Below are 27923 nucleotides of genomic sequence, written 5' to 3' on the forward strand. Positions count from 1 at the left end.
ATCTCACCAGCAGTCGAAGTCATTAGCGTCTAGAATTACAAGTCCAAAAAGACCAGGTAGTAGGAACTAGCCATCATTTTTTTTTTCTCTATAGGTAGGTAGGAACGGGAAGGTAATAATCAAGAGACTTGAACTTGAGACCTCTTGGCGAGCAGGGGCTTTGTTTACCACAACTGCACCAACTGCGCAAAGCACTCATAAGAGAAATTTAAGTACCCTCTCTGTCGGGCCACGGGAAAATCAATGGTTGGCTTGTTGTGGAGATCGCTTGCCGGTTCCTGAAACCCAAGGCAGGAAGTTGTTGTTGTTAAACATGTGCTTTTCTTTGGGATACGATCTGACCTCAGAAGCATGCAAGGCTTGAACACCCTCTTGTGCAGTCCTCAGAGGTAGACCTAGAATGAGAGAGTGACGAGGAATTTGGAAAGGCTTAAAGACCTAGGGGATGTGCTTAGTGGAATCCAGTCAACATGGCGAGGAGAGTAGCGATGATAGAATGGTGTATGCAAATGAGAGAGAAATGTGTCTAATGGAGAGATAGATAGAGGAGAGCTTTTAGGAAGTACATAGTGTAGGTGGTGATATTTGGAAAGAATGAGAGAGAGAGAGAGTCTATGAGGTTGTGTGAGACAATGAGGGAGAGTATTTTGAAAAGTACAATACATACATGGAAGGAGATATATCTTCTCTCTCAATCTTGAGAAAAGATAGAAGGAAATCCGATTTTCTGTTATATATATATATATATATATATAGAGAGAGAGAGAGAGTAAATCCACCATTATAGAAGTCCAAAATATTGTGTTACTCGACATGAGAAAAACAATAATTTTTCCGGCAATAATATTCCCCTCCTTCGACGATCTCCGCCCACTTTGGCTACAAATTTTTTTTTTATTTCTTCTCCGACAACAATTGACTTTCCTTGTGTTGTATTGTATGTTCTGATTATGTAATTTATAATAGTTTTGGTACATCAACATTATTTGAATATTTACATTAGTTTTGTATGTATATTTTACACGTGGGCTTAACTGTATGTTTAAATGAAAATGTACTGTGTGGTTTAACACATGGGATCATATTCAATGGCCGAGACTTCAATGATTCTGATTTAACGGATAGGGTTCTTCCTCACTATTGGCCAAGGAAAACTTTATAGATTCTCTCTAGAAACTTGTAGACTAATATAGTATTGATCGTGGCAGCCACAGCTCCTCAGCCACCAAAACACTTGTGAATCTCCTTGCAATGATAAAAACATAGAAGGGAACACAAGATGGAAATTGTGTCGTGTCAGGTTAGAGTTTCTTACCAAGGACTCTTTTTCTCCTTCAACTCACACTATTTCCACCTATCTAATTATGAACTTCACTCTAGTCTTTGCACGAAGTTAGGGCATCAACCATTGTGTGTATGTAATTTAAATATAACCCGGTGGCATATATTATGAGTAACAAACCCATTTATTTCTTTATTTTTTAACTGATAAAAACCTGAACTACACATTTATTTCGAATTACAAGCATTTAGAAGTCATGGAATGGAAATTGGTCAAATAGTTTCGCATGTCAAGAATCAGGTCTTCCTTGATAAAGTGATGATATAGAATCACTTCGTTTTGTAAAATTCTAGGACGGAAGAGGCCAAAACTCGACAAACGAATCTACAACCATTAAACCCAGCCTCCTTTGCCAAAGCCCTATATTCCTTCTCCGTCCTTTCCTTCCCTCCAATGTGTTGAGCCATCATAAGCAAGTCTGTTCGAAAGGCCTCTTTGGCCAGCACATTAGTTTCAGGCACTGCTGAAAGAATCGTCTCCAAAACCACCACCTTTCCATCTTCAGGCAATGCTTCGTGACACTTTTTCAATAACTTCAGGCAATGCTCATCACTCCAGTTATGAAGTATCATCTACAAGTTTTAAGAAACAACAAAAAATATGTACATTAATGCATGGTTACGCAAAAACTTTGTCAACAAATAATTAAAAGAAGTAACTAATGACCCCCGAGACTCTCACCTTCATTAGTATGATGTCCCCTTTTGGAATACTTACAAACATATCCCCCGCAACATGCTCCACCCCTAAAACATAAGTTATACAATTATCACTATAATAAAACTTGAATAGAAATATAGAAAGCTGATCCTTGATCTATTATTCTATATATGTTGAATTAATATAGGTTCTAAGACCCAAAAGTTAGGAAAAAATTTGTTGCAGGTTGCTAGAACCTTCCTGCTAGTCGGGCTCTCGTAGATAAAGAAATATTACAATTCACTTTCCCTTTGTGTTCACAAATACCCTTCTATGTTTTAGCATTTTTCAAAATAACCTTTGAGATTTCATTTCTTTATCTCAAACCCGGCCAACAACATAATTTCATCCCAAAAGTTCTCATTCAAAAGTCCATCATGTCCCCCCAATAGGGTTTCATGACTTGTAAGTAGATAGTAGTGAACCGATACATTAGACATCAACTTACAAATAAATAATAGGGAGAGGGTTCTGTACACTGCCAGTTTTTTATAAATTAACGGCATGTACCAATCATAGGATTGGACACACAAGCGCAAGTGTGTCTTTTCTGAAGGCAGGGGAGGGAAGAGGTTGACACATGTTGGGCACCCTTTACCGCATACCCAACATTTTCCCAATATAATAGAAGGAGTGAAAATTCTCTCCACAGGTGCAACCCTCCTGATTACTTCTAAGTGAAATAAGAAAGACTATAAAGTTTCTTAAATAGTATCCTTATTTTCTCACTGCGTTTGAAGAACAAGTTGCATGAAATTAAATAGAACAATGATTTGAAGGAGAAAACTGTACCAGGATAAGCAGGAGCAGCAGCTATCACATGTGGCAAATCAAAGTTAATACCCTTAATCATAGGATACTTGGAAGTGATCAAGTCAATATTTTCCCCTAATCCACCACCCACATCAACCACCACATTGGCCTTCTCAAACCCATCATAAATTCCAAGTATTCCCTTCATCACTAAGATGGACAAGTTAAGCATTGTTTTGTTGAAAACTTCATTGAAACTTGGATCCATACCAAGGTACTCAAAGATGTTCATTCCATGGGCCTTGTTAAAAGCAATTCCACCTTCAAGAACTGCATCTTTCAAGTGGTGCCTGTACATGTCGATCAATAAATTAGTCAAGGAAAGTTGAATAAAAGATTAAAGAGTTTTGGATGTATAATGAATGAATGCAGTACCAGCTATCGATGTAGGCCTTGTGATGAACCATGAGGAGCAAAGGAGCTAATGAAACTCCATATTGATTAGGAACCAAGTGTCGGCTAACAGGGCCTAAACAGTAGACCCTTTGAACTCGGTCATCATCAGTAGTGACCTGAGAACAAGTGAGAATGGAATAACTGGCCAAGAGACGCAACATACGATCAAGCATATCAGGGGCATCTGGGTTCTGTGTAGGGAGGAGAGCTGCAATCTCTGTCGCGGAAAGCTTCTTTGTTGGGCCAGCTTTAGCCATGATCTCTAGCAGATTGAGCTCGATGGCAGCTTTCAATACCATATGAACAACCGAGCCCGTTGCTAGTTCCGATGCCAATAGTACTTCGGTTTCATTGAATGCTTCGGAGGACTGCTTTATTGTTGAAGGCATTGTTTTGAGTTTAGATTTTGAACAAAAGGAGGAGGAGGGTACGTCGATCGAGAGCAGGTTGCAGATATTGATTGATATGTCCATGTTCTGTAAGAACCTATTTATAGGGGGGGGGAGACTTCTAGATACAATGAGGGTTCTAATTTATTTTTCCGTTTGATAAAGTAAACATAAAGTGAGCCCCTCAAGGAGGACGGGGGTAGGGTGGTTAGACCAACACTCTGTCTTCATCGATCTCTGGATCCTCTAGATGCCATATGGCCTCTGTCTCTCTCGTTAGCGTTTTTTAATCTTTTCATTGTTATTCTCCCACCCACTCTCTTTTATTTTCATTTGGTTTAAGTTTTCCAAGGCCACAACCAGTCACCATGGTCCATCAAGATCACAAACAATCGTAGGGAGAGTGGTGGGAAGAGGGAGTTATATCTAGCTCGTTTCATTGTTTGATTATTAGGGAAGGAAAACTTTGTCTTCATCCATTTAAATTATTTTGTTAAATATCGATATACGGTTTAGAAATTGGAGTGGATGTTGTATCAGTATGTATCAAAACGAATACCATGATTGTAACTGATTGGTATTGGTGTCTTTGTTTCTCCTCTCTTCAAAGGATACGATACTGACTCTATCTGATACAATATCGACCTGATATCATATCAATATCATATATCATATATCATATTTCATACAATATCGATTCTGATCCCAATACGAATTTGATACCAATTCCTTGCCAATCCAATACAATACCAATATTGACAATTCAATAGTGATACAAGACAATCCAAAATTGATACATGACGATCAACATATCGTGATATGAAGATTTTATTTATTTGGCGATGTGGGACTAAGGTGGTGGTTTGGTGATATGGCACCATGGTGGCGATTTGGCAGTATGGTGCTATGACAACTCGGTCATGTCAATGCCTCGTATCGGATCAAATCGATATCATATTGAAATTGGTAACAAGATCAAAATCGATACCGTTTGAGATTGGAGAGATATTGAGATCGGTATTAGTGTGATATCGGGTCGGTATTGGCTAAGACCAATTCCACCAGTCAATATCATTAGAGGTTGATACCCTCTGCCGAGTTTAGGCTGATCCAATGTGGCTAGAGAGAGAGAGAGAGAAAGAGAGAGAGAGAGAACATTTCTTTGTAAACTTGCTTGTCAAGTGAAGCATGAAAATTCTTCAAGATTTTTGTCCTCCTCGGGAGACTTTAGAAGATCTTATAAATCAACTTTTGTTTAGCCTGATATTAAAAGAATGTGGAGTTTTATTTCTTTAAAGGAAAGATGGTTTGTTGGTATGGGAGATAAAATTTAGTTTTAGAATAATTGCTGGTTCATTGGAGAGTTGCTCTATTAAGGAGCTCTTGAGCTACAATGAACCTATATTCTCGAGGGAGCAATTGGTCAAGGATTTCATTCAAGATATCTCGTGGGATTTGCCGCAAGTAAATTCTACTTCCCTGAGAGATATTTTCGCAAAAGTTGAGAATGTGAGCATCCCTTCTTTCTAGGTGGCAGATAATTGTTTCTGGAGCCCTTCTTTGTCGAGAGCTTTCTTGATAAAATCAGCTTGAGAGGAGCTTAGCCAAAGAAATCTAAAAGTCCCATGGTTCTCCTTGGTTTAGAACACTGCTCTTCTACCTAGCAAGTCCTTGTTCGGGTGGAAATTGATACATGAAAAACTAGCTATGGAGGAGGATATCCAAACAAGAGGCATCTATTTGGTATCATGATGTGAGCTTTGCCATGGTTCTTTGGAATCTTAGTAGCACCTCTTCTTGGACTGCAGTTATTCCAAATTGGTTTGGAGTTATTTTGCTTTTTTCTTTAATGTTACCTGGGTATCTCAACCTTCGATCTCTAACTTAGTAAAGAGTAATCAGGTCCCTGTCAAAGTGACTCGGTTGGTTGGTCTCATCCTTGAGCCCTGCTTTCTTTGGATGCAACGTAATGCTAGAAAGTATGAAGGGAAATCAATAAGGACAAAGTTTGTCCTGTGACAGATCATAGCAGCTATCAGAGAGCAAATCCCATCTTGTAGGAATAAAGTGCCTTCTGTGGCTGATCTAATATGCTCCAGAACATTGGGTGTATCAATTGTTTCTCTTAAAAAGTCTCATACCCTGGAGATAATTTGGTGTGTGCCTCCTCCCTCATGGTTCAGACTTAATAGGGGAGAATGTTCTCCGGGTAACCCTGGGAGAGCGGGAGCAGGTGGTATTATTCGTGACTCAAATGGTAAGGTCATAGTATCTTTTGAAATCTTCCTAGGAGTAAGAACAAATTATGAAGCTGAATTTCAAAGCCTGGTTAAAGGTTTAACGGAAGCAAAAGAGCTGCAAATCCAACATTTATGGAATCAGATTATATAGCTGTCATAATGGCAGTTAATAGAAAAGCTGTTCCTCAGTATATTCTACATGATTGACTCTTCTTATGTCCTTATCTTTAAGCCACTCAGTAAAAGATAACTCATTGTTTCAGAGAAGCAAATCTTTTTGCGAACTATCTAGCCAAATCGGCAGCTTAGAATAGTGCATCTTCTTTAAGCAATGTCTTTCCTCGGTCATTGGAGGATGCGCTTCGAGCTGATGCATTGAGTCGGCCTAGGTTTTGTTTCTATTAATGTTGTTTTGTGGAGATTAGGTCTTCCTTCGCCTGTTGATGGCAATGCCGAAGGTGGGGGTGGTTTTCTTTTTCTTCTTTTTTTGTTGGTTGGTTCTGGTGTCGTTTATGACCCTCCTTATATTCTATTTTCTTTTTTCATTCAATATACAAAATCTTTTTAGCAAAAAAAAGAGAGATGGATATAGTTATGTTGAGTGTTGCAGAAATTAGGATCTTGAGATGGATGTGCGAAAAATTAGAAGAGATAGAATAAGGAATGATCGGATTAGAGTTGACTTGGGAGTTGCCTCAATTCAGGACAATCTCCGAGAATGCATTTTAGCTAGTATGACAATATTCAACAAAGTCCTTGGAATACTCTAATAAGGAGGAGTGATCAGATACATATTGAAAGACATGCAAAAGCTATGTCTTAATTTTAGTATGACTGTAAATAGAGCTATTTGAAGGGCAAAGATCCATGTTGGAGATCACTTATACATAGGTGGGATGTTCCTACGGTGTTGCTTTGTCTCTTTCCTTTCTCTTTCATTTTATTTTTTCATTTATTTTACCCTTTCATGGATTTATGTAGCTAATCACATTTTAGTTGGGAAAAGACTAAATTTGTTATTGTTGGGACTAAATCCTCTCAAAGGTGTCAATCGCTCCACACTGGACAGTTTAGAAGGACTTGAGGTTGGTCCCTACCATCCAATGTGCGCTGGTGGAGAGAGAGGCTGGATCAATTCGGATCAGACCAGGACGAAAGAAATTGGTCTGACCCCTCACTCGGATGTAAGACTCCCACCACCGACAGATGTCCCATGCCACGTTTTGTGAACAGTTGTGGCCGAGAATGAATGAATTTGTGCACATGACTTTTATCAAAAAAATTAATCAACTGCGCTGTTCACATGACTATTATAAAAATAAAAATAAAAAAATTCTGTTCACATAACTTTGTGAGGTGATATAAAAAAGAAAAAAAAATTCAAGAATAATAGTGGGAAATCGCATCCCCTTGGCACATGTTGCATAAACAGTGCTGGTGTAGTGATTGGGTTGGTGGAGATCCTCCGGACGCGGGTAAGGGGGACAGAGGCTAAAAATAGACAAATAAAAAAACTAATATATAGGAAGAGAGAGAGAGTTAAAAAAAAATGGGGGATGTCATTCATGGATCTGTATGAAATCGGATTCAAGATAATAAATTAATTGATTTCTCTCACAATAAATAGTCCTCGAACAAGGAAAGCTATAATGTGACTAAATTGAATAATGGTTTAATCAGATCATAAATAAATCTGATCGATCGATTTCAAACTCTCAATAAAAATCAGAATTTGTGGGGATTTATAGAGAATTATTATGAATTAATGTAGATTCTTCATGAATCATGATCAAGGATTTAGGTATCGGTATCGATGATGATATCAGTTTAAACTGATATAAATATTGATATTGATTCAGATTGGATTGGATCAATGTGTATCATTTAATTCTACTTTGATTTTTGAAATAAAATATATATATTTTATACTATTTTACCCCTAAAATAATATGAATAATCAATCTGATTAATGATCAACCAACATCAATACTGAAAACCATGATCGTGATAGGATATGAATCAAGGGATTCCAAAATCGTAGTCAAAAACTCTCCACGTGAGTGACTTATGTCGCTGCCTTGTGTCTTCTTCCCACGAGAGGCATGCTTCCATTATATTTTATTTGGAATTGAAAACAATAAAAACTTAAAATAAAAAACTACTTTATTTAGGGAGTTCGGTTAGATTTCTTAATTATATAATTGATGGTCAAAGTCACGTGAGTTTTCAGTTTGAAGGCATCTCCTCTTCCCATATTTGACTTTTACATGCACGCTGAGGCATTTACATTGCCTATGGGTATGGAAGACTCTGATCTTCTCTAGTGGATCTGTGCATCAGAATCCTTTGACTAATGGAAGTATAATGACACGCATCCCAACAGTACCTGGGTATGTATTCTAAGGGCTCTTTCGATACATGCTGAAAATTTAAGATGGTTGAAGAGGATTTGAATCGTGGGCATAAGTATGTAATTACAACATGTCTCGAGAGTGTTTTATGTGGCTGAAGAGTAATGTAAGGATTAGTAGTGGAGAGAAATTATAGGAGTTGATAGGGAATGAGTAGTTCTCTTAACTAAGTTGTTATTTTTGTACTATGTATTAGGCTGAGTTTTATCTAATAGAGGAAAGACTTGAATGGCGATTGTTCCTACAAATTCTCTTTTGGAGAAGGAGATTGTAATTCATCAATAAATCTAAAACACGTAATTGCTTCCTTCGTAAATTTACTTATCTTTTTTTTTTTTTCCCTAATCAGCTCTCTTTCCATCTATTCTTTTGTTTTCTCTCTTGCTTAGTTACCTTATCAAGATGGCTAAAAGAGAAGTCTCCTATGCCCTACTTAATTTGCAAATCCAGTCCCCTTCTCTTTTCATTTTTCGGTAAGGTAAATGACATGATTATTGGTAATTCTTGGAATACTAGTCTCCTTAGTTCTTTTCTCCCTTTATCTCTAGTTACTGAAATTTTAAAAGTTCTTGTAAGCTCTCAATTTGCTAATTGGTGGTACCAACTCTCAAAAATAGGAATCTTAACCACTACACTGGCTACTAAATTTTTTACTCTTACATTGAGTCTAACCCAATTGGATTTTCTAACAGTTGTACTTGCTTATCTTCTTGCTCACACTGATGTCAATACTCATAGAAACTCCAAATCTTTCCAAAATTTAAGATTTTCTTTTGGAGACTTTTCCATGAAAGCTTTCCCACAAAAGTTATTTTGGAAAAATGGATACATGTCGACCACTCTTATGGATTCTATCACATCCTACCATAAACTACCTGGCACATCTTTCTTTCCTGTGAGTTCTCTAAGCATATTTGGCCTGCTAGCCCTTTGGGTTTATATACTGATTACATATCTGCAGCTTCCCTTCAAAACTTACTTATGTATTTATTTAATTTCAACTTTATCCCTGAGAATAATCTTGGTAATTTTTTCTCCATCTTTATTATTATTATATGCTACTTTATTTGGACTCATAGGAATCACATTATTTTTAAAAATTAAAAACCAAATCCTCACAAAATCCTTTCTCCTACACTATAGTGGATTAACTATCTTCAATCTAAACTCAATATAACTCCATTGCCACAAGTACCAAACTCCATACCTGAACCTTTGTCAATTACTTTACCAAATCTAGATTTTGTTATTATGGTTTGTGCAACTATTCTAATCGAGGTCTTACTATTGTAACCTGTTTTTTATATGAAGAAAAATGTATCTCATTCACAACCAATTACCTGATGACATGAAATTTTGTTGAAGCAAGCACTAGGGGTCTCCTACTTGGAATGGCAATAGGTGCAACTGAAAGGATGGAGTATCAAGGAAGTTTGGAGCAATTCTGAAGAGTTACAACACCTCTTTTTTTTACCCATACAACCATCTTATGGCCTTGGAGCATAGTTCCGTCTTACTAGATGTTCATAGTACTCTCTCTAACCTCTCTTTTTGATTGAGGCCTACGAATGAGGTGGTTGCCTTTTTTGCCAAATTGGCTTGTAATGTTATAGTTAACAAAAAAATATTTGCCTATATGTTACGCAGATGACAATGTATTTAAGTCCTTACTTTAATTTATTTTCTTCTTCCTAATAAATAACAATAATACACGTGCGCGCGCGCACGCACGCACACACACACACACACACACACACATATATATATATATATATATATTAGAGAATTCTCTTGCATGCATCACATAGTGAAAAGTAAAATTCTGAGAGCATCTAAGTTCTATCTTAGATATGGTTTCAAAAAGGAGATTCAGTAAGTGTTTCATCTCCAACTTCCTATCACTTTATCCTTTTGGCTTTGCAACTCCGATCATCATTCTACCCTCCTAAAAATGGCCAATCTTTCTCCATTTCCATTTTGTTCTCACGTCTCCATCTTCCTCAACTTCCTCCTCTGCTTCGTCATTCATCAATCTCTCCACAACTCCTCCTGATTCTTCTTCCTCACCTCTTCCCAGTTATTACTTCAAGTTTTTGCCTTCATCAATCTGCCAGAACGAATCATCCAAATAAAATGAACTCTTCCTCAAACAAGGATGCGTGCGATTAATGAAGAAAGTAGTAATTTTCCCTTGGAGAAGCCAAGATCCGGCTCCTCTCCAACGATTGCACCCTCCAAGGGTTGGGGGGGGGGGCCTGGTCAACATCTGGAGATGCATGTCTAAACCCTTCCAACCCTTAGATGGGTTGTTGGAGGGTTGGTGGTGTTGAAGAATATCTTTTTTCTGAGAAGCCAACAGATGATCTCATTGGAAAGTTGGCAACAAATCCTTGTGGCTCTTCAATCTATTTAATGTATGATTCCAAATTAGTTTGAAAACCTATTTTCACCCTTCAAACTTTTTTTTCACTGAACAGATTTTTTTTTTTTCCCTTTCAAACTATCAATTTGTTAGAATAAAATAAAGGGTAATGAAAAGAAGGTTTCACATTCTAAATACACCAATAGAGATGTATTTAGACACTACAAACCTATTTTTCTTTCCCTCCATGTAATTTGTCCTCTACTCTACTTAGTAATTTAGAATTTTCAATATTCTTCTTAGTAGTTGCATGGGATATTGAAAATTTATCTCATTACTTCTTTTTCCATTTCTTTCTCTATAAGTACAGCTGGAACTCCAACTCTTTGAATAAACATGACCTATTATGTTTTGTTTTCTACATCGTATATTTATTTTGAACTTTCAATATTCCCTCTAGACATGTTGTGAAACATGATCTTGCATCAATTTAAAATACAACAACAAACTCAGCCTAATCCTAGCTTAAGTTTAAAATGATAAACCTTTATCTATATTTAGATATTCAATCATGATCACTTTTATCTCTATTTAGATATTCTATCAATTTAAAATGGTGATAAATAATACTATGTCAAATGGAAACAATTTTAATGACTTATTTATTTATTTTGATGAAAGCAACAATTATATATATATATATATATATATTGCTAAAGATCAGCAAGTGTATATTAATAAATAAATAAATGGGAGAATACAAAAGAACTCTTCAAGTCCTTACTCTACCTTCGGCATGGCCATCAGCAAAATAAAAACTCAAAGCAAAAGAAGACAATTACAAAAATCGAAACCTTGGTCTTTGAAGATAGTCCCAATCTAGATTAGATACTATGAAGTTAGGAATACCATCCCAGATTGATGAAGTACGGGTAGCAGAGGCATGTTTCGCTAACTTGTTGAAAACTATGTTTGGCTCTCTATAGTAATGAGATATCTCCCAAAGGGTGCTGTCCAAATAGCTTTCGAAAAATAGCCATGATTGCTGAAAGCATCATGGAATTTTCTAGGGTTTTATGTAGATCAAGTGGAAGATTAATGTCAATCCCCAATGCATTTTTTGTTGGGCATGTATAGAAAGCAGAAACCATTTATTTTTTGAATGCCCTTTCACACATGCTTTATGGAAAGATGTGGCATCTCTTTGCAATCAAAAGGGGAGGACCCATGTTAGCATTCTAGATATTGCTACATGGATCAAACTGTTGGGTCCCAATTGACACTAAGAGGGGGTGAATCAGTGTGCCAAATATTTTTTCATTTGTCAGCTGTACTCCTTATGTGGCAATCACTATTTGCACTTCAATAGCATAGTCTACTGATGCTGCCCAGAGCTGCAATCTATACTGTTGACCATTCTTATTGTTATACGGAATTTACTCACATAACCTGTATTGCTGCCCAGAGCCGTCTCATAAATCTCACACGGTAATCACTGTCACATACATACACAGTCGTATGCACATCCACACTGCACCACCAAGTGGTCAGGTCTACCAGATGTACACACTCATTCTGTAGCCAAGCACTCCAATCCACAATACAAATACGAGCATACACATCCACAACACAAGAAATACGTGCTTCGGCCAGTTGCCTTCATGCACGGAGTAATGCCCATTGTCGGGCTCAGTATTTACTCAATACTAATTATGACTGCACCCACAGCCAAGGGAATAGATTCACAGTTTCCGCCAATGACATACAATGGCTAGGTCTTCACCCTAGTTTTCTCATAATGATATGAGGGGCCGCACCCACGGCAAATAGGTTTAGGTAGTTGTAACTACCAAGGAACACACAACCCTCATGTCCAGCACCCACTGAACACAAAAAAAAATGAAGTTGGGCTTATAACAATGCCCTATAGTGAAGCACTCATACATGCAAATTTTCCCCCAAATAGACTACAACTATCACTTAGGCATTTTATCAAACATCTTGCCTACAATGATTTATAATAATGGAAATTTAGCAAAAGTGAGGTTACCTTGGCAAGGAGTAACCATCGGAGATGCAATAATATCGATCTCCACTTGATGCAGACCATAATCATGTTGTCTCGGTGCTGTCAATGCTTCAACCCTGGTTGGCACTTGGGTTTCTTGAAGCAACTCGCAAGAACCAAATTCTAGGTTCTTGTTCTTCTTCTTTCTTTTCTCCTTGTTTTTACTTTCATGGAGCAACAATGGCATTCACATTCACACACCCACACTCTTCTCTCTCTCTCTCTCTCTCTCTCTCTCTCTCTACTTCTCCTCTTTTAGTCTTCCTTAAGCTTTAATGGGGAAATAGTATTCTCAACAAGAACCATCAAAATCTATTAATTGGATTTGAGAAAATCTCTCTTGAGAGGCATTCAAGACACACACAAAGAGAGGGAAAAACTTTTTCTCTATTTCCCTCTTATTCTCTTCTCTTCCATTTTCTTTTTCTTTCTCTTGGCAACAACCAATAGAGCTTACTACCTTGGTTTCCAGCAGCTTCCGAAGCCTCTAATGGGGGCTATGGATGAAGTGCAAGAGGATGGAAGTCTTTCATACAAACCCTTAGCCTTCCATGAGTTTCAACTCATTTTTCTGACCACGTCAGCAACCCTTCTGCCTGCTTTCTTTCCTCTGGTATGTAGAGCTTGGAGAGATGAAGAATCTCCAACTTGAATGACCCAAATCCGAGTTAAAATGATGGAGATATGACCATTTGAATTTAAAGCAATGAGATAGTCTGAAATGGAATCTTCGTAGGGGTGGCATAGGCTACACCGGCGGCGTGCGCAACAGGGGTGAAATCTGACCGTAGATCTCATATAAAAGATCTTATAATCTAAGCCGTCCAATTAAACCAACGGACAATAGATCCAAACCATTAGATTTGAATATCGATGACGTCATCATGACGTAGGCGCTGACATTGTCAGAAGTGTTGTCGACCACGGATTGGCTACATTAGCGTATATTCCGGATCTATGTCGGCTTAACCCATAAAGGCGAATCATTTATAGACCATTAGATCTGGATCTATAAGATCTACTTGATCCAGATATAAGGGATTGGAATCTAAGCTTTAGTGATGATGCACATGCGACACACAATAGTCATTGCAATATGGTGTAGCGCCAGACCATCATATCTAATACACTTCACCAATGAGAAGCCTTGGATAAGCATCTTCAACGCAATCTCTTGTACGAACCATCAGATCGGAATCTGACCGACGTGGCTCAATCTGAGCCGTGTATTAAGGATCCCTTTGATTCTCTTATATACACATAAGCCCCTGCTTTTATAAACTTTAATGCCAAAAACCCCTTATCAACTCAGACCTTTAAAACCTTGAAATTACACAAAATCCCCCTAAATTTCAAAATTAAAATCCAAAAAATCCACCCAACACCGAGCGCATCTATTGATTTTCTAGTTCGGATTTTCGAACTAGATTTACGAAAACACTTATAACTTTTTCATACGATATCCGATCGAGATGAAACAAAGTACATTGGTACCGTAATTGGACGTTCTACGAATTTCCAGAAGACTTAATCATCTAACTCTGTCATGTAAAAAGACAAAAATACCCCTAGACTTTTTCAATGACGCAACTTTCTCATATGGAATCGGAACGCGATGAAATTAGAACCGTTGGAAAGATTGGATTTTTTTCGTATTATTACATGGAGAACACTTCCTTTAAAAAAGTCATCTTCAATGCCGTAACTGCCCTTGACTGCCACAAATGTCGTAACTTCTTCATACGGTATCAGAATGTGACGAAATCAAATGCACTGGACTAGGAAAATTACAATATATCTTTTTCATGAAGAACCAATCTTCCAAAAATGTCATTTTCAATATTGAAAATATCCCCGAGCATAAATAGGCCAATTTTTTCAGTTTTGACCCAAAAACCCGCACCACCTATTAATGATGTATTAAACCACTCCATGCATACCAAGTGGCTCTGTTATCTCATCGGTGACACTGGACACTGCCATGTCATCATTTTTCATTCACGTCACCCAAACTAGTCACGTCATCACCGCCACGTGGTCGAGTTGCTAACAAGGACAACCATAAAACATCACAAACATGAATTTCATAATGGGGATCCATTGAGGGTCATTGGTAAGTTAGCTCTCTGTGCCACAGTGCAACACTTATGGCAAGAAAGAAACTTCAGGATTTTCAAATCTAAAAATAGGACAAGACCTCAAATTATTGAAGCAATTGTTTCTAATGTCAAAACTAAATGCTCTAGGATGAATTTTGTGGCTGAATGTAATCCTAGAAATCAAGTTCTCAAGTCTAATTGGGGAATTCATGTGAGTTAGAAGGTTATAATCCCAAAAGCTTGCTCATGGTTTATGCCTCCAAATAATAAGTTTGCTTTACATTGTGATGGGTCCCTCTCACATGTCCGAGCTTCTTATGAAGACATAATCAAGGATAGGAAGGGGGTTCCTATTATGGCTTATGCTAGTCTGAGGGAGAAGACCAATATTTTATGGCTAGAACTCCTTGCTATCCTTAAAGGAATTTCTTTATGCATAGAAAACAACATGATGGAGATCTCAATTCGGTCAGATTCCAAATTGGATGTAGATATGCTAAATAGAGAAATTAAGGGGCCGTGGGAAACTAGAGCTATTAAAAGCAAAATTTTACACATCTCTAATACCCTGTCCATAAAGGAATTCAAGCCTATGGAGGGAGGTCAATAAGCCTGTTGATTACCTGGCATCTATGGCTACATCTCAGGTTGAGACTATTATTCAGCCTCATGCTTTTCTTGATGAGCTGAATAATTTAGTGATGGAGGATTCAATTTTCAACATTTTCTATAGATTGTAATTTATTTTTCTCCTTTGTTCTCTTGTAATGCAGGGTCTGTCCTGCTTTGTTCTCTAGGGGCTTCTCCTCCACTCTTTTGGTTAGTCCAAAGATGGAGATAGAGGTTGCCTTTTCTTGTACGTTTTTTCTTCTTTAATGCATACAAAATTACTTATCAAAAAAAGAAAAAAATCCTTTCATTTTTTGTAAATAAAATTTTACTGATAAAAACATGTATTACACATTTATTTCGAATTACAAGCATTTAGAAGCCATGGAAGGGAAATTGGCCAAACAGTTCTACAAGTTTGAGAACGAGGTCCTCCTTGACAAGTGATGATATAGAATCACTTCGTTTTGTAGAATTCTAGGACGGAGGAGGCCAAAACTCGACAAATGAATCTACAACCATTAAACCCAGCCTCCTTTGCCAATGCCCTATATTCCTTCTCCGTCCTCTCCTTCCCTCCAATGTGTTGAGCCATCATAAGCAAGTCTGTTCGAAAGGCCTCTTTGGCCAGCACATTAGTTTCAGGCGCTGCTGAAAGAATAGTCTCCAAAACCACCACCTTTCCATCTTCTGGCAATGCTTCATGACACTTCTTCAATAACTTCAGGCAATGCTCATCACTCCAGTTATGAAGTATCATCTACAAGTTTTAAGAAACAACAACAAATATGTACATTAATGCATGCTTACTCAAAAACTTTGTCAACAATTAATTAAAAGAAGTAACTAATGACTCCCGAGACTCTCACCTTCATTAGTATGATGTCTCCTTTCGGAATACTTACAAACATATCCCCCGCAACATGCTCCACCCCTAAAACATAAGTTATACAATTATCACTATAATAAAACTTGAATAGAAATATAGAAAGCTGATCCTTGATCTATTATTCTATATATGTTGAATTAATATAGAGGTTCTGAGACCCAAAAGTTAGGAAAAAATTTGTTGCAGGTTGTAGGAACTTTCTTGCTACTTCGGCTCTCGTAGCCAAAGAAATAGTGCAATTCACTTCCCCTTTGTTCACAAATATCGTCCTATGTTTTAGCACTTTTCAAAATTCCATTTGAGATTCCATTTCTTTAACTGCAAACTGGGTACCAACAAAATTTCATCCCAAAAGTTCTAGTTTAGAGTCAACCATGTCCGCCAAAGAGGACCTCATGACTTGTAAGTTGTTAGTAGTGAACCAATACATTAGAAATCAAATTACAAATAAATAATAGGGCGCTGCCAGCTTTCCATAAATTAACGGAATGTACCAATCATAGGATTAGACATAGGTGCACAAGGGTGTCTTTTCTAATAGGGGAGGAAAGAGGTTGATACATGCTGGGCACCCTTGCCTTATACCCAACCTTTTCCCTAAATAATATAAAGAGTGAAAATTCTCTCCACAGGTTCAACCCTCCTTATCACTTCTAAGTGAAATAGGAAAGACTATAAAGTTTCTTAAACGGTATCCCTATTTTCTCACTGCATTTGAGGAACAAGTTGCATGAAATTAAATAGAACATTGATTTGAAGGAGAAAACTGTACCAGGATAAGAAGGAGCGGCAGCTATCACATGTGGCAAATCAAAGTTAATACCCTTAATCATAGGATACTTGGAAGTGATCAAGTCAATATTTTCCCCTAATCCACCACCCACATCAACCACCGCATTGGCCTTCTCAAACCCATCATAAATTCCAAGTATTCCCTTCATGACTAAGATGGACAGGTTAAGCATTGTTTTGTTGAAAACTTCATTGAAACTTGGATCCATACCAAGGTACTCAAAGATGTTCATTCCATGGGCCTTGTTAAAAGCAATTCCACCTTCAAGAACTGCATCTTTCAAGTGGTGCCTGTACATGTCGATCAATAAATTAGTCAAGGAAAGTTGAATAAAAGATTAAAGAGTTTTGGATGTATAATGAATGAATGCAGTACCAGCTATCGATGTAGGCCTTGTGATGAACCATGAGGAGCAAAGGAGCTAATGAAACTCCATATTGGTTAGGAACCAAGTGTCTGCTAACAGGGCCTAAACAGTAGACCCTTTGAACTCGATCATCATCAGTAGTGACCTGAGAACAAGTGAGAATGGAATAACTGGCCAAGAGACGCAACATACGATCAAGCATAACAGGGGCATCTGGGTTCTGTGTAGGGAGGAGAGCTGCAATCTCTGTCGCGGAAAGCTTCTTTGCTGGGCCAGCTTTAGCCATGATCTCTAGCAGATTGAGCTCGATGGCAGCTTTCAATACCATATGAACGACCGAGCCCGTTGCTAGTTCCGATGCCATTAGTACTTCGGTTTCATTGAAAGCTTCGGGGGACTGATTTATGGTTGAAGGCATTGTTGTCAACAAAACAAGGGACGAGGGGGGGAACGTCGAGAGCAGGTTGGAGATGAGAATTGATTGATGTAATTCCTGTTCTGTAAGAACCTATTTATAGTGGACGAAACTTCTTGATACACCGAGGGATTTTATTTTCTGTTTTTCGTTTGACAAAGTGAACACGAAGGGCGCCCCTAAAGGGGGTCCCAGCTAGGGTGGTTAGACCAACGCTCTGTCTTCATCGATCTCTGGATTTAATCGTGCGCCCACGTGCTACGATTAATTAGACTCCGGATCCTCTGGATGCCATATGGCCTATCTCTCTCTCTCTCATTAGTGTTTTTTAATCTTTTCATTTTTTATTCACCCACTCACTTTCATTTTTGTTGCGTCAAGAAACTACACCTAAGCTGCCTTCATGTCCTACAAAGGATAACGGAGATAAATTAATGAGTACGTTCATACAGCAGAGTACTCTTTGATGCTTAAGTTATACTTTCCAGCAAATAGACATTTCGAGTAAGAATAGAAAAAGATTGATCCATTGGAAAAAATTTTATCTAAATATTTATAGTTGATAGGAGTTCCGTTTTAGTAGCTTCTTAATGCTGGTAGGAGTCTGAATATAGCAAAAGTTACAGTAGGAAAGTGAATATGGAGGGCACCCCAATTATGGGAGCTTCGCGTATTGGCCATATCCCAGGGTATATTGTTGGATATCCTTCCCTTCGGGGAAGATTCGATATTCCGTTAGTCCTTTTACAGACTGGGACTAGTGTACGCCTTGTAGTTCACGTGTTGGGTTTGGTAAGCCTTTTTTGGGCTTGTCTTGATGGGTAAGACTTGCAGGAGTCTTAGGCCGATTGACATAAGTCATGCGGCTAGGTCTCAGAGTCACCTAGCTGAGCGACAAGTTCACTTGGGTCACCTAGCATCCATCTAGTGGAGACTTCAGGCCTGCTGTTCAGTCAGGGAACCAATATGGTTGGGCTTATTCAGTAGTCCAGATAACCGTGTGACGGGTTGTCCACGGGAAGCTTCCCTTGCGCTGGTGCTAGCTTAGCTGATCGGCTGTCAAAGTGCCTCTGAAAATATGGATCAGTCGGTCTGCTTCTAGTCCGAGCTTTTGCTTTAGACTAGATGGATGACCACGTCGGGCCTAGGCCACTCACTAGGACTCACTTTCTTTGGGACCCGTTACCCGCTTAATCCCGTCTAGGCATGTCCCTGATGGTTGTGTATTTTTACTATAACAATTTTCATTTGGATCAAGTCTCCTAAGGCCATAGTCCATTCACTATGGTCCATCAAGACCACAAACAATTAGAGGGAGAGAGGTGGGGAGAGGGGAGCCATATCTAGATCGTTCCATCATTTGGCAATTTGTGAAGGAAAACTTTGACCTCACCCATTCCCATTTCCCAAACTACTTTCTTAAATGCCATTATACAGTTTAGATATCGGAACGGATATTGTATCAATATGTATCAAAACAAATACCATGATCGTAACTTATCGGTATTGGTGCCAGTATTTCTCCTCTCTTCTGAGGATACGATACTGACCCTAACTAATACAATATCGAACAGATATCGTATCAATATCGATACTATATGATATCGATTCTAATCCCAATTCTAATTTGATACCAATCTGTTAAGTTTGTCTCGAATTCTTGACAAGTTTTGAAGATTGACTCACTCCGACATATTTTGGTGGCGACCTGAATAGGAAGTTTTCTGAGATCTGTGATGGAAGCAGAGGAGTTGGGCCGACAGGCCTAAGCCTGGAGCCCAGCACTGATATCGTATGGGGGTGCAGGGGCTACGCCCCCATGGTATGGTTCAACCGGATTGACTACGACCAAATGGGTCGACCCGCGACTTGGAGTATATAATGTAGTGTTGTCTTGTTGAGAAAGTCATTGTATTTTGGGGGGTTTTTGAGCTAGGGTTTCAGGGTGAGTTTCATCGTTGCTGCTTGGGTGTGATCTCTCATCTGTATAGTGAAATATCTTCTTCTTTGCCTGAGGACGTAGCACACCACACCTGTGTGTGAACCTCGTTAAATCTTTGTGTTGTGCGGATCTATTTTCTGATTATTTTCGTATTTTCTTGGTGTTTGCTCTAACACAATCCTGTGCCGATCCAATACAATACCAATATTTATAATCCAATAGTGATACAAAACAATCCAAAATCGATACATGACGATCAACATATCGTGATATGAAGATTTAGTAATTATGCGATGTGGAGCCAAGGTGGTGGTTTGGTGATATGGCACCATGGTGGTGATTTTTCTGTATGGCACAGTGATAGGTCGATCGTGTCAATGCCTCGTATCAGATCAAATCGATTCCATTTGAGATCGGATCGATATTGAGGCTAGTATCAGTATGATATCAGATTGGTATTGGCTAAGACCAATTCCACCAATCAATAACACTAGAGGTCGATACCCTCTGCCGAGTTTTGGCTGATCCAAAGTGGGCAAAAAACTAGGAGAGAGAGAGAGAGAGAGAGAGAGAGAGAGAGAGAGAGAGAGAGAGAGAGAGAGAGAGAGAGAGAGAAGCATTTCTTTATAAACTTGCTTGTCAAGTGAAGCATGAAGATTCTATGATGGGTAGATTTTTTGAGGAAAGATTTTTGTCCTCCTCAGGAGAGTTTATAAGATCGTATAAATCATCTTCTGTTTGGCCTGGTATTAAAAAAATGTGGGGTTATATTTCTTCAAAGCAAAGATGGTTTGTTGGTAAGGGAGATAAAATTCAGGTTTGGAATGATAGGTGGTTAATTGGAGAGTCACTCTATTGAGGAGCTCTTGAGCTTTGATGAATCTCTATTTCCAAGGGAGCGATTGGTCAAGGATTTCATTCAAGATGTCTCGTGGAATTTGCTGCAAGTAAATTTTGCTTCCCTGAGAGATATTTTTGCAAAAGTGGAGAATGTGAATATCCCTTCTTTCTAGGTGGCGGATAAGTGTTTCTGGAGCCCTTCTTCGTCGGGAGCTTTCTTGATAAAATTGGCTTGGGAGGAGCTTAGCCGAAGAAATCCAAAGTTCCATGGTTCTCCTTGGTTTGGAACAGTGTTCTTTTACCTAGGAAGTCTTTGTTTGTGTGGAAATTGATGCATGGAAAACTAGCTACAGAGGAGGATATCCAAACAAAAGGTATCGATCTAGTATTTTGATGTGAGCTTTGCCATGGTTCTTTGGAATCTTAGTAGCACCTTTTCTTGGAATGTAGTTATTCCAAATTCGTATGGAGTAACTTCGCTTCTTGCTTTAATGTTATCTGGGTATCTCAGTCTTCGGTCTCTAATTTAGTATCATGGTGGAAAGCTAAGAGTAATCAGGTCCCTGTCAAAGAGGCTTGGTTGGTTGTTCTCATCCTTGTGCCCTGCTTTCTTTGGATGCAACATAATGCTAGAAAGCATGAAGGAAAATCAATGAGGATAGAGTTTGTCCTGCGGCAAATCATAGCAACTATCAAAGAGCAAATCCCAACCTGTAGGAGTAAAGGACCTTTTGTGGCTGATGTAATATGCTCTAGAACATTGGGTGTATCAATCTTTACTCTTAAAAACTCCCGTACCTTGGAGATAATTTGGTGTGTGCCTCCTCCCTCATGGTTCAAGCTTAATGTGGGTGGATGTTCTCTGGGTAACCTTGGGAGAGTGAGAGCAAGTGGTGTTATTCGTGACTCAAAAGATAAGGTGATAGCATCTTTTGGAATCATTTAGGAGTAAAAAAAAATTATGAAGCAGAATTCCATAGCCTGGTTGAAGGTTTAATGGTAGTAAAAGAGTTGGGAATTCAACATTTATGGATTGAATCAGATTATATAGCTATCATAATGGTAGTTAATAGAAAATCTATTCCTTGGAATATTCTGCATGATTGGGTCTTTTTTTGTCCTTATCTTCAAGTCACTCAGTAAAAGATAACTCACTGTTTCAGATAAGCAAATCTTATTGCTGACTATCTGGCCAAATCGACAACTCAGAATAGTGCATCTTCTTTTACCCATGTCTTTCCTCGCTCGTTGGAGGATGAGCTTCGCGTTGATGAAATGAGTCGGCCTAGGTTTCGTTTCTATTAATGTTGTTTTGTGGAGATTTTAGGTCTTCCTTCCCCTGTTGATGGCAATGCTGAAGGTGTGGGTGGTTTTCTTCCTCTTCTTTTTTGTTGGCTGTTTCTGGTGTCATTCATAACTCAGCTTATATTCTATATCAATTTCCCATTTTAATATGCAATATCTTTTTAGCAAAAAAAAAGAGAGAGGGATATAGGTATGTTGAGCGTTGCAGAGATTAGGGTATTGAGATGGATATGCGAAAATTAGAAGAGGTAGAATAAGGAATGATAGGATTAGAGTTAACTTGGGAGTTGACTCAATTCAAGACAATCTCCGAGAATGTCGTTTTAGCTGGTATGACACTATTCAACAAAGTCCTTGGAATACTCCAATAAGGAGGAACGATCAGATACATACTGAAAGACATGCAAAAGCTAGGTCTTGATTCTGGTATGACCGCAAATAGAGCTGTTTGGAGGCCAAAAGTCCATGTTGCGAATCACTTGTATGTGGGATGTTTCTATAGTGTTCCTTTGTCTCTTCCCTTTTTCTTTAATTTTATTTTTTTTTCATTTATTTTACACTCTCATGGATTTATGTAATTGACCCCATTTAATTGAGAAAATACTGAATTTTTATTGTCGAGAACGAAATCCTCTCAAAGGCGTCAGTCCCTCCAATGCACATTAGATAGTTGAGAAAGACTTGGGATTGCTCTCAAACATCTAATGTGCGTTGGAGGGGCTGGCACACTTGAAAGAATTTGTCTAGATTATAATTGTTGTCGTAGGAAGGAGAGAAAGAGAAATAGAAATCTTCACGTTCACTTCACCTGCAGCGGATTTGAGTCGGAAAAAATACACTAAGAAGCGGGACATACAAGGATGGATCAATTATGCAAACAGCTATGCCTGAGAATGAATGAATTTGTTCACGTGACTTTTATCAAAAAGCAATCACCTGCACTGTTCATGTGAGTTTTATTATATTAGAAAAAAAAGATGCTGTTCGCATAACTTTGTGAGGTGATAAATAAATTAAGAATAATAGTGGGAATCGCACCCCCTTAACACATGTTACATAAACAGTATTACTGAATTGATTTAATCACTTCAGGTTGGCGGAGGTTCTCTCGACGCGGGTAATGGGTCAGAGGATAAAAATAAACAAATAAAAAAACTCAATAAGTAGGAAGAGACAGAGAAAGAGGGGAGGGGGATCTGGGTCCTCTCCTTACTGGTGATTGTCCAAGTCAATCATAGTTATTTGAACGATCGTTATGTGTCCAAGCATTGATTGAACGGCACCCAATGAGATGCAAAGAATGAGACGTCAAAAGAGACAAGGAGAAAGAGATGTTGGGCATCGTTGGATCGTCGTCTGACCATGTGGCGGTCACCCAAATAGCTCTGAACCAGACCTGAGCAATCACACTTCTAGAGAGGAGCCAAATCGAGGAAAGAGTATAAAAATAAATTAAAATAATAGATCATTTATCGATCTGTATGTAATCGGATTCAAGATAATAAATTAATTGATTAATCTCACAATAAATAGTCATTGAACAAGCAAAGGTATATTCTGGCTGAATAGAATAATGGGTTAATCAGATCATATATAAATCTGATCGATTTTAAACTTTCAATAAGCCCGTTTGTTTAGAAGGGTTTTGATGGGGTGGGATTGTTGGGGTGGGAAAGTTCTTAACTTTTCCTAAAATTATGGTATTTTAAGTTGTTTGGTTGTGAGGGGTGGGAAAATGAGCTGGCAAGTATAATTGTATTGTCGGCCCACGTGGCATAGTAATACTCCCACCCCGTCCCTCACAAAGTCCCACCAAATCGGTAGGACTTTGTTGGGACTTTGTGGAATTTTCGACGGAAGATGCAACGGTAACATTATTTCTCTCTTACTTCCCTTTCGACTCCCCTTCCTCTCTCTCTCATTTCTGTTACCGTTGCCTGATCATAAGCAAATCGGAAACATGAGTGCTGATCAGCAGCAATGACAACCTCAACAGAGCTTTCAGATAGACAAGAGAGAGTTGTTGCTCCTATTTCTCTCTTGCTTCCCTTCCGACCCCCCTTCCTTTGTCTCTTTCTCTGAGGTTTCTGTCACCGTTGCCCCATCATAAGAAAATCTGAAACTTGAGTGCTAATCAGCAGCAACGGCAAACTTGAAATTATTCTTCAAGCAAATACCCAATTTCGATATTTGCATCTTCGTCTCTCTAAGGCGAGATTTTACTGGAAAATAGAAAACAAGCAAAGTGAGAAAGAGAATCCATGGAGGACCTTGTTTTTCTGGTTATTTTATATATTAGAGCTGAGATTTCCAAAAAAAAATCCCTAATTTTGAAAATTCTGAAATGGGATTTATGAAAAAGGGTGTTGTTACACAACATTGGTTTTACACAACTTCCTCCATCGATGAAAGCAGAGACCACCTCCGGCTCTTCAAGGGTTGGAAAACCTTAGAGCCCATTGTTGATCTGGTCGCCTCTCCTTCCTTCCACCTAACCAAACTACTTGGGGTGGGATGCTACAGCAACTCTCCCTCACTATCTCACTCCGATTGGTCACCCTATTAACGTCCCATGTGTAAGACACTCACACCCCACACTCCCCCTCTAACCAAATGGGGTCTAAAAGTCCGGATTCATGGGGATTTGCGGAGAGTTAATACGAATCAATGTGGATTCTTTATGAATCAAGATGGGATACGAGTCTAGGGAATAGGAATTCGTGCTCAATACTCCTCACGTGAGTGAGTTATCTCGCTGCCTTGTGTCCTTTTTCCACCAGAGACATGCTTCCATTATCTATTTATCTTTTCATTTTTTTTTTCCTTTCTATTGTCAATGGATTTGGAAAGAATAAAAAAATTGGGCGAGCGGTACTGGATATACGTATTGCAATCTTATTTTTATTTTATTTTAATATTAATCGTTCATTTAATATTAGATTAATCTAAACCATTTATTAGTTTTTTATATTGTAACTGATTCCTAATTTTTAGGGTGGAGAGATGCCAGACGTGGTTACTTAACTTATCTAATATTTTTTTTAAATAAATAAATAAATAAAAATCCAATATGAGAGGACTCCTCCTCATAGTTAGCAAATTCGGATTCGGGAATTATTCGGCCGAAGAATTATTCGGAATAATTCGTTTGGTTAACTTAAGGGTTCGGTCAAAAAAGCGGACAAAATAAAAATCGGATTCGGATTCGAGAATTATTCGAGTACCAAAATAAAAGTCGGGCAAAAAATTCGGATGTTATTTTTTATAATTTATTGTATCTATTTTATTTATTAAGTAATTAACTTGATATGTACACCTAAGAAGAGAAAATTATTGTAGTTCAAATATACAATACAGTAAAAAAACTAGAAAAAAGTTGTCATTGAGTGATGAAAGCAATGGTTACAGTAATTCAATTTCTAATGCATGTTTTAATGCTTCTACCAATTATCCTGTAGGGACATAAAAGTTCAAAATGACTTCATTCAATCCATGAGTCCATGACTCACATAATTCCATCATTCATGCTTAAAAGGAAAAACTATTCTAAATAAAGCAAAACATCCACAAAAGCATAACAATAGTTATTACATCACCATAACTTAAGTACTCAACTAAATCATTATATACTATCTGGGGGTTGAGTCTCGCTCTTAGTAAAACTAGCACTTGCACCAAATATCAAGTCTTCAGCAATGCTATCATCCACATCATCCAACAATCTCTCTAACTCTTTATCAACGTCCTCAATGCGCTGATCAAAATCATTGACACTAATATTGTCAAGATTAATGGGTAACATGTTTTTCTGTTCAAGTTCACCCCTTTTTTCCATCATCAACGAATTCATTCTCACATAGACTAAATCATCTAACATTGCTGACAATCTATTCCTCCTTTTGGTTTGTGCTGCATCCCAGGCACTCCAATTTCTCTCACAAGCTGAAGAACTACATGGTTGGCTCAATATTCGAATGGCATACTTCTGTAAGATAGGAATAGCATCACCTTGTATATGCCACCAAACCCCTGTCATTGGCAAAAAAAAATATATATATATATAAATAAACAATTTTAAAAGACAAGTAATCTTTACATAAGAAACAATAAACTAAAAATTTTAAAAAGAAAATAATTATTACACTTACGAGGATGACTAGTTTCCATCATCATCTTGGCACTGGGAGTAAAAAGAGTGCTAGACTTCATGTGGTATACTGCCAACTGTCCATAATATTCTCTCCTCTCATCTTGTGGAACCACTGTTTCACCAATGAAATCTGTTGCATCTTTCATTTGAGGAATCTTTTTGAATCTTTCACTAAAAAAATAAGTGGGGTTGAAAACAGCAGCTGCATAGTGAATGATTCCCAAAATATTTTCATCTCTTCTCTTATCAAAGATTTTCAAAATTTGGTCATACCGGTGGTTTTCCTCATAATGCTTCTCCAATACCTCTCTTGCTCTTTCCATTGCTTCATACAAATACCCTGATATAGTTCCATCACCATCAACCAAACGGAGAACTCGAATGATTGGTTCCATAAATCTCAAAATCTCTTTTGAATCATTCCAAAACGACTCCCTTTGAATGGTGTCCACTACTCGTTCTGCTTCTAAAGATCTCGAATTTCTTAGACTCCTCCACTCAGCTGATGCAACTAGGAGTCTAAGCTTCTCTTCCACTTCAACAATTGACTGAAGCATTAAAAAGTTTGAAGCAAATCTAGTTTTGCAAGGATATTTTAGATCCTTGTTTGTGAAACTCCTCATCAACTGTAAGACAATTATTGACTTGTACAAGTAGTCAATAATTCTTTTCGCCTCATCAAAAATTTCTTGAACCCAAAAAACCTTTTCATAGATATCCTTCAACATTAGATTGATACCATGGGCTGCACATCGAGTCTTAAACAACCAACGATACTTTCCAGTAAGCATATCAAGTGCACTTGAATAATTGGATGCATTGTCTGAAATTAGCTGAACCACTAAATTTGGGCCAATACTTTCAATCTCTTTTTCAAGAATATCAAATATATAAAAAGCAGTCAATTTAGCATGAGAACACTCCTCTGACTTCAAAAAGAGAGCACCACCTGGGGAATAAGCAATCACATTAAGAAAAGACCGCTTCTTCAAGTCAGTCCATGAATCAGACATGAATGTACAACCAGTTTGCTTCCAAGAAAATTTTACTTCTTCAACATATTTTTTAAGGTCCTTTCTTGCTTCAGGAATTATTCTTCCACGAAGGGTTCCATAACTTGGAATAGGAACACTAAGACCATAACGGGCTGTGCACTTCACAAAATTGATGAAAGCATCCGATTGAACAACATTGAAAGAAATGTTATTTTTAATAAAAAGATCACAAAGAGATTTCTCCCAAGTTGATTTGTCCATCTTAGGGATCATTTCCTCCATTGTGGACTGCCTTTGACTAGTTATAGCTAAAGGAGAAGAACCAACTATACTCTCACCACTGGTACAACTCTTCCGCTTTTTGCTACTTGATTCAGAATTAATAGCAAGAAGAGCTTCTGCTTGGACATCATCTGATACTTTCTCACAAGAGGCAACATCATGACCACTAACCTTAGCTAAATGATACTTGAGTCGAGTGACCCCTCCATAAACTTGTTTTTCACAAAATTTGCATTTGAAATGTGAACTATCAAGTTGCTCAGCATGTTGCCAAAACTTTTCTTTTTGTCTTCCCATTTTTCCTATTTGTTAAAAGTTGAAACACAAAAAAAAAAAAAACAACATAAATCATTTCATATAAACAAACAAATACATCTGATATTAATAACTACATTACATAAGCAAATAGCCTCTGAATAATTAAAGAATCAAGTTTTCAAGTCCCACTAACATGCATAGCCTTTTACAATGCATGACCAAAGGTATAATACAATCAACAGAGAAAAATAAGCATCAA

At 37.9% G+C, this 27923-nt stretch overlaps 3 protein-coding genes across 3 annotated transcripts; all 3 read right to left on the reverse strand.

Moving 5' to 3' along the window:
• Nucleotides 1–1502: 1502 nt before the first annotated feature.
• On the reverse strand, nt 1503–3587 carry LOC122084988 (caffeic acid 3-O-methyltransferase-like). The gene is made up of 4 exons (XM_042653407.1): nt 3230–3587; nt 2834–3144; nt 2024–2088; nt 1503–1914 (listed from the first exon to the last, which is right to left on the reverse strand). The coding sequence occupies exons 1-4, from the start codon at nt 3547–3549 to the stop codon at nt 1612–1614; spliced, it is 999 nt and encodes a 332-aa protein (XP_042509341.1). The 5' UTR covers nt 3550–3587; the 3' UTR covers nt 1503–1611.
• Nucleotides 3588–15747: 12160 nt separating this feature from the next.
• On the reverse strand, nt 15748–17946 carry LOC122084701 (caffeic acid 3-O-methyltransferase-like). Its single transcript, XM_042653142.1, has 4 exons — nt 17486–17946; nt 17090–17400; nt 16298–16362; nt 15748–16188 (listed from the first exon to the last, which is right to left on the reverse strand). The coding sequence occupies exons 1-4, from the start codon at nt 17893–17895 to the stop codon at nt 15886–15888; spliced, it is 1089 nt and encodes a 362-aa protein (XP_042509076.1). The 5' UTR covers nt 17896–17946; the 3' UTR covers nt 15748–15885.
• Nucleotides 17947–26271: 8325 nt separating this feature from the next.
• Nucleotides 26272–27703, reverse strand: LOC122084768. The gene is made up of 3 exons (XM_042653202.1): nt 26834–27703; nt 26435–26677; nt 26272–26331 (listed from the first exon to the last, which is right to left on the reverse strand). The coding sequence occupies exons 1-3, from the start codon at nt 27701–27703 to the stop codon at nt 26272–26274; spliced, it is 1173 nt and encodes a 390-aa protein (XP_042509136.1).
• Nucleotides 27704–27923: the final 220 nt, after the last annotated feature.

Source organism: Macadamia integrifolia, chromosome 7, assembly GCF_013358625.1.
Source record: "Macadamia integrifolia cultivar HAES 741 chromosome 7, SCU_Mint_v3, whole genome shotgun sequence".
Lineage (NCBI taxonomy): Eukaryota > Viridiplantae > Streptophyta > Magnoliopsida > Proteales > Proteaceae > Macadamia > Macadamia integrifolia.